This window comes from Pteropus alecto, unplaced genomic scaffold (genome assembly GCF_000325575.1).
Source record: "Pteropus alecto unplaced genomic scaffold, ASM32557v1 scaffold129, whole genome shotgun sequence".
NCBI classification, from domain to species: Eukaryota; Metazoa; Chordata; class Mammalia; order Chiroptera; family Pteropodidae; genus Pteropus; species Pteropus alecto.
In genome coordinates, this window is record NW_006442597.1 from 741,470 (window position 1) to 762,042 (window position 20,573).

Genomic DNA, 20,573 nt, shown 5'->3' on the forward strand with positions numbered 1-20,573 from the left:
TTTCTGTTCATCACTGATATAATTTTATTAAACAAAAAGAGCTGTTTTGTTCCAAGTTCTAAACTTGCTTCAGAATTTAGAAATTAAGTACATTTTCTATAAAGCAGTTGTTCTCAACCAGCTTCTATTTGGATCCCTCACTCCCTGTTGAGAAATTGTCAATGGCCACACAGTGCTGTGAGGTGCAGGTGCTACTGGCATCCTAGTGGGGTAGAAACCAGTGAGCTGCCACACATTCTGCAAAGAACATGTTTTCTATGACCTCCAAAGTTATTTAAAATCTCGTTTTTGAGGTCATTTAACATAAAGATGACTATCTTTCATAGCACAGGCATAATTTGGAGCATTTTAGTACTATTATTAAGAATAAGCATTAATACTATGCTTAAAAAGTTGTATAGATTAAAAAAAATGAAATCCTACCATTTGTAACAACATGGATGGACCTAGAGGTTATTATGCTGAGTGAAATAAGTCAGACAGAGAAAGATAAATACCATATGATTTCACTGATATGTGGAATCTAAGGAACAAAAAGAACAAACTAACCAAAAAAAACCTCACAAATATAGTGGACAATTTGGTGACAGACAGAGGGGAGATAGGGGAGTTGAGGGCCTGGGAGAATGGAGTGAAGGATTAAAGAAGTACAAATTAGTAGTTGATAGTTGGACATGAGGATGGGGAGCACGGCACAGGGACTGCAGTTTATATTAATATGATGGCTAAGTGGAGGGCCAGGGGAGGGAGCAATTGGGGGGATCATTTTATGAACTATATAGATGTCTAACCAATGTACTGTAGACTTGAAACTAATTTAAATAAATAAATTTATTTAAAAAAATAAATTAAAAAGTTGTATAGCAATTAGAGTTTTCTGAAAAATAGTTCTTGGGTGAGAGAAGAAAAATTAAAGCAAAGCACAAATGTTTTCTTTCAAACCAATATTTTAATGTTTTTCTTATTTTCTAGTTTTACTTCTGTTGAATGCCAATAAAAAATACATAACATACTCTTAAATTTTATATAATTTCTGTGTGTTTTATTTAATGCTCTGCCTAATTAGTTAAACTAAGTGTGTTTTTTAGAGTTATCCAGTCTGTACATATTTGAGGAGACAATTTGGTGTAGAATTTATAGTGTCCAGGCTCTTCCAACCAACATCTTACAAAGGGACACCTTGAAAATATTCCTTAGTGTTGCAGTGACAATGTTACATAACCTAACAGTTGATATACTATTAAAGCTTATAATAACTGTGGTAATAAAAAATATGAGTTACAGATTTTATGTAAACACTCACTATGCATTTTATAGAAGTTTTATAATCGAGTAATAATTATTTTTTAAAAAAGCATGTGCTATAGCTCAAAAACCAGCTCTGTGAATAGCACCTGTTGAGTTAGTAATGAACACTTACAGAGGACTTTATTATAAAGGGTTAGTTTTAAACATATAGACAGTAAGGCTCTAAGACATGAGAATTTGAATAAGATTATATTAAACCATACTTCAACATTATTAGAAATATTATAGTACTACCCGAGTTATTAAAGAAAGAATAATGAGAGTATAATGTCCTCTTCATATTACTGTCCTTGTCAATTTTGTTTTTCTAACAGCAAATGAAAGCACAGATTTAGCTAAGTCAAGCATTCCATTTACAGTACAGTTCTTTTTAAAAATGCACTTGATAACAAAGTGTTAAATATTGAATGTCTCTTGTTTTGTTAGTGGGGAAGAATGTTTAAGCATGAGATATATGCAAAATCATTTGTTTGTAGAAGAAAACTGCAATAGATGCTTGTTTCTCTCAATCTTGATTTATCAATAGTTTTGCAAAATTCTGTTGAAATTTTTTGTCCTAAAGTAAGACATGGGACTTAACACATGGGAATAGATTTTTGCTTCCATGTATAATACCACCATTATTAATATAGTTCAAGTATTCCAAAAGTAACATTTTTGAATTTTGTATTAAATGGATATTATCGATTACTAATTATTACTTTCTGAAGTTCCCAAGCTGAACGCTCATTCTGCTCAAAACACAACGAAATGTTGCAGGTTGTACTTCCCAATACTTCACTGGGTTGTTGAATAAACTTATTGCACTGTATAAAGATTTCTTCATCTTTGGCACTGTTGGGCAGAAGTCATTCACTCCCACTTTCATAATTGAATTAGAATGAAGGAAGATTATCTGTCGTAGTAGGAAAAAATGGATTAAAAATGTACAGTAAATGTAAAATGAATAGATTAAAAATACACTAATAAATGTGAAAAGATATTCTGTTCATAGGCAACATTTTTCATGAGTTTTACACTGATTCGAATGCATTTCACTTAAAATATTAAATAATATAACAACTCAGCCTCATTTGTTATACATGAAAGTGCTCTGTGTGTGAAATATGCCAGGGCCCCAGAGCACACTGCCTAGTCAGCACATACCACTCTCCTTCTCTACATATATACATAAGTATTTGTATGTGCGCACGTGTGCGTATGTGGTTAATTCAGTGCCATGTGTACAATATGTGTTAAATAAGTATTAAAAATGAACAGAATAATGAAATTTAATGCTTCAAGCATTAGACTTGCAAAACGATTAAGAATTGTTAGTTAGCATTTCCTGTGATTGAGAGAGAGAAGTATAGAGCTGCTTTTTTTGTAAGTTGCTTTATAGTGGAGTATCTGTTAACATCTTAAATCTATATCTGGAATATGGCATCAATAGTTAAATCTTTATTTGCACCAATGGACAAAATACAGTTTTATAGGTGTGTATAGGCCTTTTAAAATTAAATTATTACTCAGAATGGACAGTATAGAAACTTCCCTTCATTCCCTTTAACATCCCTTTGAATTTCTTCTTTGTTCCTTTTTGGCAACTGAAATTTCTGGGAATTAAAAATGGTCTCTTTAATTGACTGCATTTTGACATATAAAAAAGTAAGAGCCTTTTGCTGGCAAAGCTAAGATACTACTATTTCTACCTTTAGATTCTGCCTTTATGTCTTGGTAAGATTAATCTAAGCCAGTTATGAGAACTCTAGGCATTCCTAAAACCTTTTATGTTTGAGATTAGAGCCCCCTCTGCCCTCTGTTTTGGAGATATTGTGACAAATGCTTTATATGGTTCCTGGCATTTCCTGGCAGCTCAGCGTCAGTGCAAGGTGTAGTTTACCACAGCACTGACCTCATTGGGAATGGGAAACAGTGCTGGACATGGGTCTTTTTGCTTTGTGGACATTTGTTGAATTGTATCCTTATGATTTCTGTTCTTTGTTAGTGTTATAATTCTACTCATTAAAAAAAAAAAAATGCTAGCAAGAGTAAGGGTAGATTCAAGAGTGCCCAGAAGCTGGGATCAGAGTTGTAAAGTACGCAAAGTTGGGATAGCTTGAGAAAAGGAAGACTCAGGTCATGCTCACTGGTTAACAATAGACATTTAAATGTAGCATTTGAAAAAGCCAAAGCAAAAGTTGTAACCTTGAAATGAACATCTGCATATAGCACATCCATTTCGATAGTTTCTGTCTCAAAGGAGTGCACTTAACAAAACTTACTTAAAGGTAGATAGAAAAGAAATCTAGAAGAAAGAAGTGACTCAAAGCCTAGTTTTGTTCAATGTGGTTTTGCCTCTTGAAAGATGACAATGTTGTATAGCAAGGAAAGCATATGAGAAAAATGGACTAAGGTAAAATGGGATTAAGTAGAGATTCTTAATTTGAGGTCCATAGGTGAGAATCAGGGAGATCTGTGAAACTACTAAAATTATGTGTAAAATATTGTCTCCATTTTTTGTTCTTGGGAGCATCTAAAGCTTTATCAGATCCTCCACGGATTCTGTGGCCCCTCCAGATGAGAAAGAAAAGATTTCTAATAATGAAGAACAAGAAATGTGAATTCATAATGCTCCAAATACTGACTTTTAATTTTATATTCTGGCTGAATTTTTTAAAAAGCACACTCACATTTTATCTAGCACCACATTGGTGGTGAAAATACCTAGGACCTCATCTACGTGGCCTGTCTTCATTTAATGTTTCCAGAATGAAAGGATATGTGATCCTACTTGGTTTCTTTATGGCCAGTTCTGCCTTTACATAGCCACTGCCAACCCAGAAACCTGAAATTAGCTGGGAAATTAGCTAGTACCTCTGCCATAATGGCCTTAGCAGTTTCAGTAGGAGAAAAGGAAAGAGATGGAAATGGGTACCTGAGTGTTGCAGCTGATGTTTCCATAGCAACTGTTCTCCTAACCACTTTCCTGCTGTATAAAATACCTCACACAACCTGGAGGGTCATTACGTGTGACTTACCCTTGCTACTTGCTTGGTCTTTGCTTCATGTACTAATAGGTTTCATAAAAACAAAAGTACAATATCTACGAAACATGAGTAGAATGTTTTACCTGGAGGTATTTCAATTCTTGTAATCCTGAAGGGATTTTTTTTAGTTTATTGTTTTCCAAGTGTATTTCTCTTATACGTGGTATATTAGCAAGACTTCCATTTTCGATATCTGTGATTCTGTTGTTTCCTAGGCCCAGCCTAAAAGTAACATAAAATTCATCAACTCTTAAGTAAATGGTATGATACAGTTAGCTGAAAACACAACAACCGAGTTAGAAATGTAAACCTGTCATATAATACATCTATATGTATATATGTGTGTGTATATATATATATATGTTCATATGATATATATATGTTCAGAGAAAGGTATATCATGGTTTTATTTAATAATCTATTTCAGTATGTAACAGCCCTCTCCTCCACTGTCAGAAAATTCTTTAACCTATAGTCAACAAAAGGGACATTTGAAAAGGGCCAACTTCTCATTCCACTTGGTGCCCTCTTTCATTACTGAGAGAATAATAGCAGTTCCTTCCAGTTTTCTTTTCACACTCTCCAGTAGCAACAATGAAAATCTTGATTAGGTCCCTCTACACATTTTCCAAGAAGTTTCATTAATATCTTCATCATATTGGAATACCCTTTCTGAGTTAGGATTTTGGGAACTTTTACCTTTGCAGATCTTTGTATCGTTTAAAATCCTCAAGTTCCACAGTTGAAATTTTATTATAATCTAAATGAAGCTCTAATAAAGTTGATGGTAGTTCTGATGATAAGGAAAGAAATATATGTTAGATCAAGATCAAGCTGTATTGATTATTGTTAAGTTTCACATTATAGACTTCAAGTAATTTTTTTAGGCATCTGCTTTTTTTTAAAACTTTTTATTATGTAAAATTTCAAACATACACAAAAATAGGAGCTAGTATTTTGAACCACCATGCTGTTGCCCAGCTTCAACAATCCTCTATATTTCTAATCTTGTTTCCTTTACCCCACTGATTATTGATTATTGACTTATTGATTTGTTTTTATTCACTTATTTTTTGTGGAAGTATTTACAATTAAATTCTATACATGCCATTTCACCTGTAAAGATTTAACTAGATGTCTCTAACTCATAAAGTCACCTTTTACTTACGCAACCATCATGTCAATAAATATTAGCAATACATATTTACTGTCATCTAATATTCATTTCCTTAATGATCTCAAATGTATTGTTTTACAGTTGATTTGTTCAAGTTGGGGTCCTAGTAAAGTTTACATTATACATTTGATTTTTATATCTTAAAATCTGTTACTCTTTTTTCTTCCTCTTCTATTGATTTCTTTCAGATTTTGATTTGTTTGAGATACGCACTTATGGGTTGGGCTGATGACTTCCACAAGATAGCTCATCATGATCCTCTACCCCTCCTTATTTCTTATGACCTGGTAGTTAGAACTAGAGACCAGATTAGACCTGATGGTCTTAGCATTCATTAATGACTGTTCCCTAGATCCATTACTTCTTTAAGAATGGGAACATGGTGATTTTCCTGATTTTGTCATTCTTCATGCATTTACTAAATGGAATTCTTCTCTAAAGAATTTTCTTTCATCAATTATTTAGTTATTATGCAATACAGTTTTATAGGGAAGGCAGCATAAATGCTTGATTCTTTCAAGAAATGGTACAATGCCCAGAGAGGACCAGTGAAATTTGTAAAATATCACAATAAACACATGAATTTTTATGCTATTTGATATGTTTGGTCCATTGCAGGATTTATTTTCTTTTAGTAGTGGTTTCTGCATGAATTAAGAGAAGCATCCCTTAATTACTTAATCTGCCAGTACCTCCTGGCACATGGCAAGTACCCTGTGAACGTCTGCACCTTCTCTTTTTACACCTGTGTATCCTGACCCCAGGCCTTCCCAGATTAACTGAAGCAGAAATAAAAGAGACTAACCAGAAATTTCAGTCAAATTTCATTTTATCAGTCCTATATAGGACCTGATATTATATGTAATGCCTAGCATTAAAAATATAAGGTATCATTTGACAACCAAAAGTTTTAGTTAACTAGCTGGAAAAAGTGTTTTTTTTTTCAACTCTGGTTGAAATATTTCCTTCCTATATTAGTGATAAAGAATGATAAAGGTAATTGAAGCATCTTTATAAATATCAATTATGTTGATTCCAGAATCTACTTTGAACTTTAAAAGTAAATAACTAACTATAAAGCAGGAAAATAATTCTAAACTGAGGGTTCTAATTTCTTGAATTCTGATTAGTTGAGCTTAATTATATTTATAGAATGACTATATACTCACTTCAGTATGTAAAAGAAAAGTTTTTGTTTTCAAAGCCTTTAAGTATTGAACAAATCTATCATACATACAAAAAATCACTAGAAAAATTCATCATAAAGTATGCCAACCTATTCTAGAATATATTGTAGCAAATCAAAAAAGAGAAATCTCTGTTCATGTTGAGGTATCAGGAAAACTTCTTGTCTTTCTAGAACTTGAAGGGACTGTTCCATCCTTTAGGATGTAAAAAAAGTAGATAACCAAATATAAAAGTGTATCATCTGTATACACTGGATAAATAAGCAAAGACATGAATTTAGGTAGAAGCTCATTGACTGTCAACAAATAGTAGCATACTTTTGTACAAATATTTCTTTTCCTACCGTATCTTCAAGCGGATCTTTCCCCCTTTCCACGTAATACTATTATGAAGTAAAATTTTCCAGATGAATAAGAAGAACATTTTTCACTCTCCTTATGTTAACTTGTCAGATCTGGTAAGGACCCTGTGGTCTTAATTTATTCTGCCACAAGGGGTAGTAATGATTGAATTATAACAGGCAGTAAGCCTTAACATTTTAGCAAATAAATTATAAAACAAAGAATGTAACTGGATTTTGAATGTCATAGAGATGCTGAAGTAGTTATGTAAGTTGACAGATTTGATTCCAGTTTAAATTTCTAAAGATATAAAATGTTCCTTTAGGCTTTGGAAGAATTTTGAGAAGCTTAACCTTTATTTTTGAGATACACTTTGAAACTTGAAGAGAATTGCAATCAGGATGTTTTGCAGTATATGGAAGACTGCTGGTGTCAATCTAAAGAGCAATGACAACTTCAGGATGCCTCCGAGCCACAGCTCTGGGACAGTGCCCTTCTCTTCAGCACCTCTTATCTCTGAGCTGTCTCTCCCTCTTCCTGTTCACCTTCACTCAATGTTAGCTTCCAGCATATGGAAGGGATTTTATATATTATTTAACTTGTTAGGTAGAGTTTGTATTTTGTTGTTGTTCTAAAGATGAGAAAGTAAATATTATAACATTTTTTGGTTTCTTGTAGAAAAACAGCCACCTAAATTAAGGGGTTTTCTAATTGTGTAGTTCTGAATTAAACTGGTTTTTCCTGTATAAAAAAACACACACACACACAAAAAACAAACAAACAAAAAAAACATCTTTCCACTTTAGATGGTTTTCTCCTAAGCAAAAGATCATCAGTTGATTAATAATAGCACCTCTGCTGTATCTTTTAAATTATTAGTTTACATTTGTTTTGTTAATCTTCTGGATCTGGTGGGTAGTAGAAAAGGAGTTATGGTGAAGTTGTTACTTTTACTACAGATACTGAAAGACACAGCTATGTGCAAGAAAAATATGTTATTAACCATAGGGGCTATTTCTGATCCAGGTAGTCATCATAGCAGAGAGAAAGAACACCCTTGTCAAGGATGAGGAAAACAACACTTTGAGCATGAGTCCTGAGAAAGGCAATCCTATCCAGGAAATCATTAGACTAGGAGCTTTCGGTAGTGTTTTAGAAAACTGGTCCAGTAGCAAACTTAAGTATTTTACTTTGAGGTGCCAGCTTCAGGTCACATAATAAAGAGTGTGGTACTCATTCCAGTAACAGTTATGTCATGAGAGGGCATTTAACATTGTCCTCACACCTTTCTGTGCATTGATTTATTAATCTGCACAACACCTGTGTGAAGAAACAAGGTACAGAGCACCTTGCCCTAAGTTCATGCCCTTCCTTGCCAGAGCCGCCATTTATCTTAGTCTGGCTTCAGAGGCCGACCTGGGAAGACCACTGCTACACAGCTGGGACAAGGGTTTCTGTGCCTGTGCATCTATCTCTGCTTTCTCCTCTACAAAATTCTCACCTCTAAGAGGCACTTCAAAGAATGACAGCTGTAGATGAGTAAATGTCAGGAAAGAGAAGGAAAATAAAAAGTTTATTTCTTCTTAATGTTTTTTCTCATTGGGGAGAAAAGATTCTGGTTTCAAGGAGATAGAAGACCTGTTCTCATAAAATTATAAGTCATTAAAAAAAGAAATTGAAGAAGATACAAATAAATAGAAGCATATATTGTGCTCATGGGTAGGAAGAATCAACATCACTAAAATGGCCATACTACCGAAAGCAATCTGTAGATTCAGTACAGTCCCTATCAAAATATCAACGGCATTTTTCAGAGAGCTAGAACAAATAATCCTAAAATTTATATCAAACTATAAAAAACCCCAAATAGCCGTGACAATTTGAGAAAGAATAACAAAGTTGGAGGGATCACACTACCTGATATCAAACTATACTACAGGGCTACAGTAATCAAAACAGCATGGTACTGGCATAAAAACAGATAGATTGATCAATGGAACGGAATAGAGAGCCCAGAAATAAATCCACGCCTGTATGCTCACTTAATATATGACAAAGGAGGCAAGAATATACAATGGAGTAAAGACAGTCTCATCAATAAATGGTATTAGGAAAATTGGACAGATATATGCAAAAAAAAAAGAAACTGGACCAGCTTATTACACTGTATAGAAGAATAGACTCAAAGTGGATTAAAGACTTAAATATAAGACCCGAAACCATAAAACTTCTAGAAGAAAGCATAGGCAGTAAACTGTCTGATAGAGCTAACAGTAATTTCTTTTTGGATATATGTCCTCCAGCAAGGGAAACAAAAGAAAAAATAAATAGGACTACAACAAAAAAAGATTTTGTACGGCAGAGTAAACCATCAACAAAACAAAAAGACAACTGACTGACTGGGAGAAGATATTCACTGATGATACATCTGATAAGAGGTTAATATCCAAAATATATAAAGAACTCATACAACTCAATAACAATAAAACAAACAATCCAATTAAAAAATGGCAGAAGATCTGAACAGATACTTCTCCAAAGAGAAGTATATGTCTATAGCCAATAGACATATGAAAATATGCTCAAGGTCACTAATCATCAGAGAAATGCAAATTAAAACCACAATGAGATATCACCTGATACCTGTCAGAATGGCTATCATCAATAAATCAAAGAACAAAAAGTGTTGCCGGAAAAAAGAGAACTCTCATACATAGTTGGTGGGATTGCAAATTGGTACAGCTGCTATGGAAAACAGTCTGGAGGTTTCTCAAAAAATGAAAAATGGTTATCTATACCTTTTGATCTAGCAACTGCACTTCTGGATATTTATCCAAAGAAAACCAAAACAATAATTTGTAAAGGTCTATGCACCCCTATATTCATGGTAGCACAATTTACAATAGCCAAGATATGGAAGCAACCTAAATGCCCATCAACAGACAACTGGATAAAGAAGTTATGGTTCTGGTTCATTCCTGGGTTTTGGCACCAAAACAAACGAATGAACACAAACAAAAGCAAATAAAATAAGCAAACAAACAAAAAAAAGTTATGGTTCATATATACAATTGAATATTACTCAGCCATTAAAAAAAAAAAATGAAATCCTACCATTATAACGACGTGGATGGACCTAGAAGTTATTATGCTGAGTGAAGTAAGTCAGATAGAGAAAGATAAATACCATGTGATTTCACTTATATGAAGAATCTAAGGAACAAAAAGAACAAACTAATCAAAAACAGACTCACCAATATAGAGGACAATCTGGTGAAGGCCAGAAGGAGAGGTTTGGAGGTTGGGAGAGTGGAGTGAAGGGTTAAAAGAAGTAGAAATTAGTAGTTGATAGATGGTCATGGGGGGTGGGGGGCACAGCATAGGGAATGCCATTAGCATTAATGTATTGGCTAAGTGGAGAGCCAGAGGAGAGAAAGAGCAATTAGGGGGATCATTTTATAAACTATATAAACATCTAACCAATGTACTATATACTCGAAACTACTAAAATAAAATTTTTTAAAAAAGATTCTGGTTTTACTCTGACAAAAAAAAAAAAAGCACCACATATGGCTATTTATGTGTGCACGAGAAAACACCAAATTTCATACTACTCCAACCAGCTATACTGGTAAAAAAGATTCTAATTACAGTGTGATTTTGACAATTATACAGTTTACAACATCACATTAATAGTCACTTAAGGATGACAATTAAAAAAATATATCTTAAATAAAGTAAATACGAACCTTTAGGAATTGAAGTCAGTTTTGCTTCTGCAATTCTGATATGGAACACTGTCACCCCTTCAAATGCCCCTGGCTCAATCCCATTACTATCAAGAGGGTTTGCACTCATTTCTGTGAGGGGAAATTACATAGTATAGCATACATGTGTTATATAAGAAGGAAACTCAATGCAGAGATACACATCCCAAGAAAATTCTGAGAAATAGGAGCATTGCTTAGACTCTTTTTCATTCAGTGTATGTACTTCTATGTCTATTTACTCCCCTTTCTGTAAGTCTGAGAAAAAGAGCGCTTTGTATTACATAGGATGGAATATATAACACGGTCACTGTTTTGCTTTAAATTACAAAATTAGCAACTTATACTCTCTTCCAACCATGAATTTGTTCAACATGATCAAGGATTCATTGTAGTAATTTTACATTAGAAAAAAAGGTCATCCTTCATATTATTCAAAATGTATGTGTTTGCCAGTATGCATTTATTTGTCATCTAAACTTTTAAAATTATGTTACTTAGAAATTGTTACTCAGTTAACAGAAATATAATCGAGAACATTCCAGTAAGTGCCAGGCACTTGGTTGAATTAGATAAGCAAATAAATGAATGAGAATATTGGTTAGGAATTTTGAATGGATATTGTAGGGAGTGTGGTTATTCCATGGGAGTTAGAAGTAAAATAGGGTGGAATTTAAAATATGCAACAAAATAATTCATTAGCTCAATAATTTTAAGCAAATAAGGAAAAGTTAGATGTACATTTGAAACAATATCTGAATTAATTTGTTACAATATATTTGAGTATGTTGCACTACTACCTTTAAATTAAGAATAACAGATTTGACCTATTATGGTACAGTCAGAAAAACTAGGTGTTTCGTAGTGGGAGTGTATGTATATTACAAAAGGCATCTTTCAGTGCTATAAATTTTGTACAATAGTTTAATTGATTTATAAATGGCTTATCTAGGTAAAGGTTATTAGATTCAAAAAATTAATTTTGGGAATTATCAGTCTTAATAATGATGATAAAAATCTCTACCTTTGCATATTACATATAATTTCTAAATGTCTCATTTGTAAAAACTTACCCAGAACATGTAAAGTATTCATTCCTTTGAATGTCTCCTTTTGTATTTTCTTAACTTTATTATCATGAATTCTGAGTTCTGCTAATGATTTGGGAAGGTTAAGTGGTATTTCATTTAGTTGATTGTGGGACAAATATAGCCTTCTCAACTTCTTTGTGGTTAGAAAGGCTTTTGGATGAATCTTTGTTAGCTTGTTGTTGTTCAAAATCAAAGCCTAAACAAAGCATAAAAAGTTACATCGTATTAGGAAGCAGTAATTCTATAGTAATTAGTTACTCATGTGGAAATCAATGCAAATAATAACATTTCATGTTTGATTAACCATGTAAATAAATTTTCAGCCCAATCTAAACGAAAACAAAACAAAAACTACTGAATTGGAACAGTGTGCAAAAGCTTTAGTGATTGCTTTTGTGCCTTTGAGTAAGTGATGCATTCATGCGGTTGAGGCCCCCTCCAGTTTTCGTTTCCTTTCATAGAAGTAATTGATGATATTAATTTTATCTTACTTAAAATCTATGTACTCTGCAAAATTAAGTGTAGTGCACACCAAATACATTTTTGCATGCTTTTATTATCTACTTTTAAAACCTCACTTCTTTCATTTTTCCTAATGTTTACCATCTTTCCCAGAATATAGGCCTGTCGGAATAAACGCCTACAAAACACCCTCAGACATATTTCAGACATTTGGGAGACAGTGGTGGGTCCTAAGGAATGACTCAACCCTTTCTCAGTTCCATGTGATGTTAGCAGCACCCTTTAGAGGAGGCAACCTCGCAGTAAAAGTGCTTGTAGCAGTGCAACTCTGTGACTTCCACAGCTAAGCCCTTTATGCCACATAAAGCATTATGACTGCCTCTGTCTTGGTCTGCTGGCATGTAAGAACTTCAGAAACAAAACCGAGCAAGTCCTTGGCAACTGGGACTTGTCAATCACCCTAGTAATTATTTTCACTACAAGATTAACATAGTTTAGCCCTTGCTTTCCTGCCAGATTTTGCAGAAATAATTTTTGATGTTTCCTACGAGCAATGGCAGGTAGCTTAGCATTCCTTAGGACTTTTTATACCTCTGTGCTAGTCTGGATCCTCTCATTCTTTCAGGGAACAGCTGTAGATTAATTCCTTTTATGAATTTTGTCTGCAGTCCCATTCTATAACATTCTTCCTATTTCCAGACTGAGTTAATATGTCTTTCTGGTATTATTCATGTTATTGTTGCACAGAAGAAATACAAATGCTTTGGCAGTTAAACTCCTTTTATTTTTATATTTATTCGTTTCACTGTCGGTGCTGTGCTTCGCCCTTTTCTTACCCCCCTTTCAGACATATCACTACTGTTAAAATTTTTACCTGAGAAAAGTTAAGCCTAGCATAAGAGATGAAACTACATTTTGTTACCAACTGGTCAATTGTACTCCTTTCTGAATGTATGATGCCAATTAAGATTTTGTTCCTTTTACCTTTGGTTATACTGAAATATGGGTCTGGGAAAGGAAGGCAAGTTGGTGAACTCACACTCAACCCCATGAGATAAATTTAACAAAAATTATTTCTTTCCTTTTAGTGATGAGGAAGTGGGCATGGTGAAGAAAATTGACTTGCCTCCTGCGTGGCCCAGCCCCTTGGCCCTGCACACTTTGTTCTTCCTGTTGTGTGCACTTCCTGTGGGCTGCCACTGTAAGGAGCCCCAAAGGGAACGTGTGCTTCAGTTAGATCCAATCATCATGTATGGGGTTTTGTTTTCTTTTTCCCCTCTGGTTAAGATATACAGTTGTCAGAGCTGCATAAAAGGAAGTATAAGTAACATAAAACGGGGTAGGAATTTTTATGTAGTACCATCAAATGCTGCCCCAGCAAGTTAGATGAGCAGAATATCTCCAGTTAAGCTGTACTTTCAGTGTTGGCTTTTTACATAAAAATTCCAAAAGTAGTAGTCACAGAGTCCCAAACAATGTGGTTATATGTAAGGACAGAAGATGAGAAAAGTATAGCCTTTCAGAAGTAGGACAATGATTTTTCATGATGAATGTGGCTGTAATAATGGACTGAAAGTGAACAAGGAATATGAGTATATGTGTGTGTATATGTATAATGATCTCATGTGTTCTCTAATGCTGAATTGTCCTTTGTATAAGAACCACAGTGCCAAACAAGCCATTAAAACATAATATAGAGAATTTATAGACTAGCTAAACGTTTTGATTCTCTTAAAAAATAGGTACCATATAAGATGATATTATAATTAAATAAATATTTTGAAATATACAGGATGCCCACAATTCAAGTATAAAGTATGTACTTTAAAAAGTACTTTAAATTAGTACATTGGCCAGTCTGGAAACACTAGGCTGGTGACAATAGTAGTTATAGTTGGGTGTTGAACCTTACATATATTCACTCATGTAGTCTAAATACCACTCTGAAATCCATGCTATTGTTATACTCCTTTTACAGCTGAGGAAGGTCGGGCTTAGAGAAGTAAGATATGAGCCCAGGTCCCCTACACTGTAGAACGCTCTCCCTCCCAACACAATGCTATATAGAAATGGACTAAAAGAAAATTAACAAGGCCTAAGACAGCTTCTGACACCTTTTAAATTCTCATTTCCCAGTGATTAGCAGAAATACATGTGGACTAAGTCCCTTTAACACTCCTAAAATGTAAATAAATAATGATATGGTGACTTAAAAAATTTATATAATTTCAGTATTAAATATGACTATTCTTTTGATTATAGCTGAATATAGGTTAAAGAAGTGGTGGAAGCATTCATAGGCTATATTTCCAACTTTTGAGGATAGAATAATGGCCTTACCATTCTCCAAAAGTATCTGTAGTCTGAAGTGAGTAGGGTGGACTGGATGGATCTTTGATGGAGTCTATTGTGCTATTTCTGTTTATCTTAATATTTAAGTGAGTCCTCTGTTATAAGATAAATATATGTTCTTCTAGGTGCTCGTATATATGACAACTATGGTATGTATGGAGCCTACCCAAATCTGAGCTGTGTGCATGGTACATTTGAAAGGAAAGGGAGCAATCAAGGGCCCATGAGCTCAACTGTCTGGAAGCTCAGGGAAGAAAATGGCTTTGCAGGGAGGTTGACTTGGCTCCCTTTAGGCACCACTCCTTCCAGGCAGGCTTGGCCTGTGGATTGAGCAAGAGAGCCTAGTAAAGAGCATCCCTTGTGATGCCTAGAACATGATCAGCTTGATTGTCCTTGCTCATCCAGCTGACAGACAGGCACTGGTTTGCATAATGGAACTCAATAGTCCCCTTTCCTTGCCTTCTGGAACAGGTCAGTAGGGTCTATGCACTGACCTGAGGGTAATGAACGGGCAGGCAGGGTCGCCTCAAGTCTCTCAGATACAGGAGGATAACAGGTCTGTGTGGATGGCAGCAACAGACATGTCATGGTGTCTCTGCCTTCCCCTCTTAGTGCTATAACTCTGCTGCAGATGACAAGATCCACACTTCTTCTCTCTAGCACAGTATAAGAATGTGAGAAAATGGCCTGGAAGAGCAGTATTGGCTTACCACTATAGCCTAGTGCAGAAAAGAGACCCTAACGTCATGCTGAGGGGAAGAGATGATACTCCATGCCTGTGACAGTGTGGAATCAGCTTCTCCCAACAAATTAATTCCAAATTAAATTATAAATTTTACTTGCTAAAATCTAGAGGCCCAAAATGTTAAAAAGAGAAAGAAGAATCTTTTAAATCTTAGAAAATTAAAATATTAATAATTATAATAAGGAAAAAAATTTCATCTTTAAAGGTCTAAGAAAAAAAGCCTTATATTAGTCAATTAAATATATTGCATGTGTTACTGTTAGACATTTGTGGTGCCTTAAGTCAGTGGGTTTGAGTACAGATTTTCTTATACTATATGCTAATGAGTTCCTATAAATAATCATAATCTTATTCATTTTAGTGTATAATGACTTTAATTATCTAAATGAATCATAAGCTCATTTAAGGACTATTTACTTAATTCTGAGGTCACTGCCTATCACCAGGCTGTTATTCAGCAAACATCAGTTGCATTGAATTATTAATTGAATTCTATAATATTTCATTAACTCGAACACTGCTGATTAACAGGGATTTTGTCATTCCAAAAGTAGTAGTCACACAAAAAAGTAAGGCTTGTTTACATGAACAAATACAAGTAATCACTTTAGCAGTGATAGAGATTTTCACTCATATTTGAAGATATGAGGATATATTCTTACATAAAGTGAAGTGAGTCCTTTAAAATCATTTTCTTTGATTTCCTTAATTTTATTGTTTTGAAGGTCAACCATTCGAGTATCAAATGGAATGTTGCTTGGGACGGAGGACAAACCTGAGAAATAAACAAATATGTTACATACATGTATGCTGAAGATGAGATTGCCAATATGTTACAAATGTGCGTTTGTTAAAATCTATTAAGGAACAGATGACTTAACATGTGATAGATGACAAAAACATTGTTCTTTGGAAAGGCCCAAAGAGCTTTTCAAGTAACTTATTTATTTTTACAAGGTGTCTAGCAGGGTCTAGCTGTCACTGCCCATCTGCTGCAAGGTAACATGAGATGGAAGTAAAATAGAGCATGCCAGTACGACTGCAAGGAAGTGACCGACAGCTGAGGCACAGCTTCTGCTGATGCACTTTTGGCTGAGGAAAATTAAAGTGCTTTGTAAATTTTCAGGCTGTCGTAGTGCTAAATTGGAGTCTGTGAATTTTTATCATTTTAAGAGCCTCAACATGTAGAATATTGTGCTTAGAAAATAGATGAATTAGATTATTTTCATATACATTATCAAAAATTTAGCACCCATTTCTTGTAATAATGAGCTTCTCTAATTAGTCACAAATTATTTGATTTATAAAAACTTATTCATCCATACCTATTGTTGACATCTAGGTGTGTGGTATACTTTTATTGAATTCATCACCCACAGCATTAGTTATTTTCTAGCCATGTGCTCCAGTTTGAAGTTACCTTGGCCCACCTGTTAGTCACCATTCTCTCTCTGCAGGTATGAGAATAGTTTCCTTTTTCTATCTCAGATTAAGGTACAACTGCATTTTCTTTGTGTAGGTACTCAATAAATGTTAATTAGATTATTTAAAAAATTTAAATGTATTTTTCCCTCTTGAATTAAAAACAAAGAGAACAGAAAATTACCAGGAGCTGTACATGGTGTGTTTCCTTACTTTTTTTTTTTTTTTTTAATCGTCAATCTTCCATTTGTTAGTTCTGATAGTGTAATCTGAGATTGGTGAGTTTAACCTACTTATCGTTATTTTAATTACTGTGATAGGGCTTTTTTTTGCCATTTTATTTCATATATTTTATCTGACCTTCCCTTTTTTTTTTTTTTTTTTTTTTTTTTTTGCTTTCCAGATGGCTGAACATACCCATCCCTGCTTGTTGTCAAACATTCCATACAATAGTTATGCTTGATGAGCATGGGGTCTTGTTTTTCCGCAATATTTTATTGTTGAAATGATCAAACATACAAAGCCAAAAGAATTTTACAGTGAAAACCCATATTCTCTTTCTATTCTCACTTCACTATACTATACTTACTGTCCATCCATTGCTTCATCTTTAAAAAGATACATTTTAAAGTGAGTTTCAGATATATAAGTACAGTTTTGGTGAAGCCATCCCTACTCCTGAAGCTATATTTAATAACTATAATTGAAGAATTCAGTATCTAAATATTGTGAATATCAATATTTCACTCTGTAGCCTCCCTCCGTACTTTAAAACTGACAGCTCTTTTAAGAAGTTTGACCATAGATATGAAGAGGGAAAAGGAGGTAACTTGTTGGGACAGCAAGGTTTTGTTAGGTTATTTGGGTTTTAGAAAATGAAGTGGAAGGTCTTATAGGAAGCTGGAAATCCTGTAGGAAGGGCCTCGTAACATAGACTTTGACAAACCTTCCCCTGTCCTACCCCTGATGAAATTAGGGGCTCTGAAAAGAATTTAATTTTCTGAGAGAGAAAGAACTACAGGTGTCCAAACCTTTTTTCACTGTCAGTCGTCATAGGGGAGATGCGATATACATTGCTAATGGTGACATGTCATTTTAAAGGTAAGTGTCAGACTATTACAGATGGCCTTAAGTGAATTTCATTTAATAAAGTTTTCAAAGCTAAAGTATTCAAGAATACACTATTTGCAAGCAGCTGTCTGTAATGAGGTAGTTTGGTTTTTCTCAGCTCTTTGATGATAGTCATGTACTGGAGCAAAGCTATGTAGTGCTTCCTCAAACATCTTCAAGTTGAAGCAGATGACTTTGCTCTGGAACAAATATGAAGACGATCACATGAGGATCGTCTGTGTTGAAGACGAAAACCTCCTTAGTCGCAATCTTACCCTGAACCAATTCAGTTTACATCCCTCTGTATCAAAGTAGATATGTACATTTTTTATTGTGATTTTTGTTTTAGAAAGTACTTTCTCATGCACCAACTCTGCAAGCTGATGGTAGAGTTGTTTCCTGCATGAGATGCAGCTAAGCAATGACAGTTCATTCTGATATTCTTTAACTCTAATCATTTCTCATACCAGAGTCTGTCTCAGCTTCTGCCTTTCTCCTTCCTGCTGCTCTTCCCACACTCATTCTTCATGTGCTTCCAGACTAGCTTTTCTCAAATATTGCTTCATCTTTCACCTCTTTTCACAAGAATGCCAAAAGTAAAGCTTAAAACTCATTTTTCCTAGCCTATGTAGTCCATTAAGAGTTTCTCAATGATTCTAGCTCATAGTAATCTCTTTTCCTGAATGCTTTTTGTTCACCTCTCTCATTTTGTCCCTTAATAGCACACTTCATTAAAGTCTCTGGAGTGGATTGTAACAAGCTTTGAGTATTGCCACAAATGCTGTAGCAGCAGGAAATGAGTCTAAAGATTTCAGAGGCACCATCTGCTCATAGGCATTCTGGAAGTTGCCCTGATGGGAGGCATGTGACAAACCATGGCTTCCTGCGTTATGGCAAATTTGAACTGTCACTTCCTTTGGAAATAGCTGTGTACAGCGACTCTTGATGTGAATTTCAATCACACCCTCTCCCTGAGTCGTGTATCAGTGTGCCCCTCTGTCTGAGAATACCTTCATTAGAAATATTTAAAAAATAAAATACTTGGCAGAGAATTACACATTCATAAGAGACTTTAGAAAGTAATCTAATTCAACCACTTCTTTTCTTGACAATTGTAAACTCAAATCATTCAAAACAAATAGAGCATTGCCTTTAAAAGGTCTAGATTAGAGATTTCACAACTCTATAACCTATTTATTTTCCTGGACAGTAATTTACTTTGTTATTATAGAAATTTGCTAGAGAGCACAATCTCAATCTGGTAACTAAGATAAAGAAAGCACAAAAACATCCACTCTCTCTGAAGGAAATTAAAATGAAGCACTTTGGTTCAAATTTGGGAAGAAAAGGAAATGTTCTATACATGAAATTGCCATTGTTTACCTCTGATTTTCTAGGTTTTTAAAATAAGTTGAGATACACTTTAGGATTTGTTATGCTTTCTAAAAATTTAAATGAAAAATCTATTTACAGTTAATGAGCTGATTTTTGAAATTTTAGTGAGAACTTTTCCTGTTCTTTTAATTTTGTCAGAATAACATTATTCTCCAAAACAAGTTGACATATGTTCTTACCTAGATCAGAACAGTGTACAACTCTTGAGTAGCACTGGCATCCAAACGGACATGTTGGAAACAGATCGAATGGGAAGAAGGGGTTAACTGATTCTCTTGCTGGAAAAAGAGAGTTGTCAGGGTCAGTGTCACCATCACCTTCATCTTCCATGTCCTTCAGCATCATATTCTTCAGTGTCATGTGCGAAGGGCGGAATAAGGGCTTGGCAGAGCACAAAGTCAAGAACACTAGGAGCACACACTCCTTCATGTCGTCTTGTGTAGTGGACCAATCTAAGACTAAGTAAGACATTGAAGATTAAGTTAAACTTTAAACAGATACAATTCTTGCATCTGCACATTTTTTGGAGCTGACAAGAATACAACAAAATGGCATTCTTATCCATTGCTAGTATGAGAGTAAATTTATAAAAAATGTTAGAAAGCATTTCAGCAATATGCATTGGAAGCTTTAAAATTATCTTTATTTTTCATCCAGTTATTATACTTTTTGGAATCTAATCTCAGGAAATAATTCTAATGTGCATAAAGATGTTCATCACAGAATTATATAATAGCAAAAAATTTAAAACAATGCTATGGTTAAAAGGGAAATAGTAAAATAAAATAGAGTATATTCATGAAGTACTTTGTAACCTATAAAATATTTGCAAAGATGTTGAAAATATGAAATATTTTCTTGAAATGAAAAAAAGCAAATATAAAAACTCCATGCATACCAAACAAAAGCCCTGACACAAATATACTCAAATGATGATAATCTCCAAGTGGTAGAATCATGAGAACCGCTTGTGTCTTCTTCTTTTTTTTTAATTTTTAGAATGAACAATAAGTGCAACTTTTATAGTTAGAAAACTAGTAAATGTTTTTTTAAAAACAAAACTATTATTATACCTGTTTCCCAGATCCTTCCATTTCCTTAATGTCTATGTCACTTTCAAAGTAAAATCCTCATGTTCCCTTAGTGCAGCGGTCCCCAATCTCTTAGGCACAAGGGACCAGTGCTC

At 34.2% G+C, this 20,573-nt stretch overlaps 2 protein-coding genes across 3 annotated transcripts in view; one reads left to right on the top strand and one right to left on the bottom strand.

The window, feature by feature from the left end:
• CENPP (centromere protein P) overlaps positions 1–20,573 on the top strand; it is a 207,293-nt gene that overhangs the window by 95,106 nt on the left and 91,614 nt on the right. The gene's annotated exons all lie outside the window — the stretch shown is intronic.
• On the bottom strand, positions 796–19,960 carry ASPN (asporin). The gene is made up of 7 exons (XM_006922797.2): positions 19,567–19,960; positions 16,123–16,235; positions 11,884–12,097; positions 10,793–10,903; positions 5,037–5,130; positions 4,421–4,559; positions 796–2,203 (listed from the first exon to the last, which is right to left on the bottom strand). Exons 1-7 carry the CDS (start codon positions 19,856–19,858, stop codon positions 2,006–2,008), a joined length of 1,161 nt encoding a protein of 386 aa, XP_006922859.2. The 5' UTR covers positions 19,859–19,960; the 3' UTR covers positions 796–2,005.

Coding starts and splice junctions, on each gene's coding strand:
- ASPN (XM_006922797.2), bottom strand. CDS start 19,858: ATGTCTTACTTAGTCTTAGATTGGTCCACTACACAAGACGACATGAAG. Junction 12,098..16,122: donor AAGGACTCACTTCACTTTAT/GTAAGAATATAT, acceptor TGCTTTGTTTAG/GCTTTGATTTTGAACAACAA. Junction 4,560..5,036: donor CGATACAAAGATCTGCAAAG/GTAAAAGTTCCC, acceptor TGTTACTTTTAG/GCTGGGCCTAGGAAACAACA.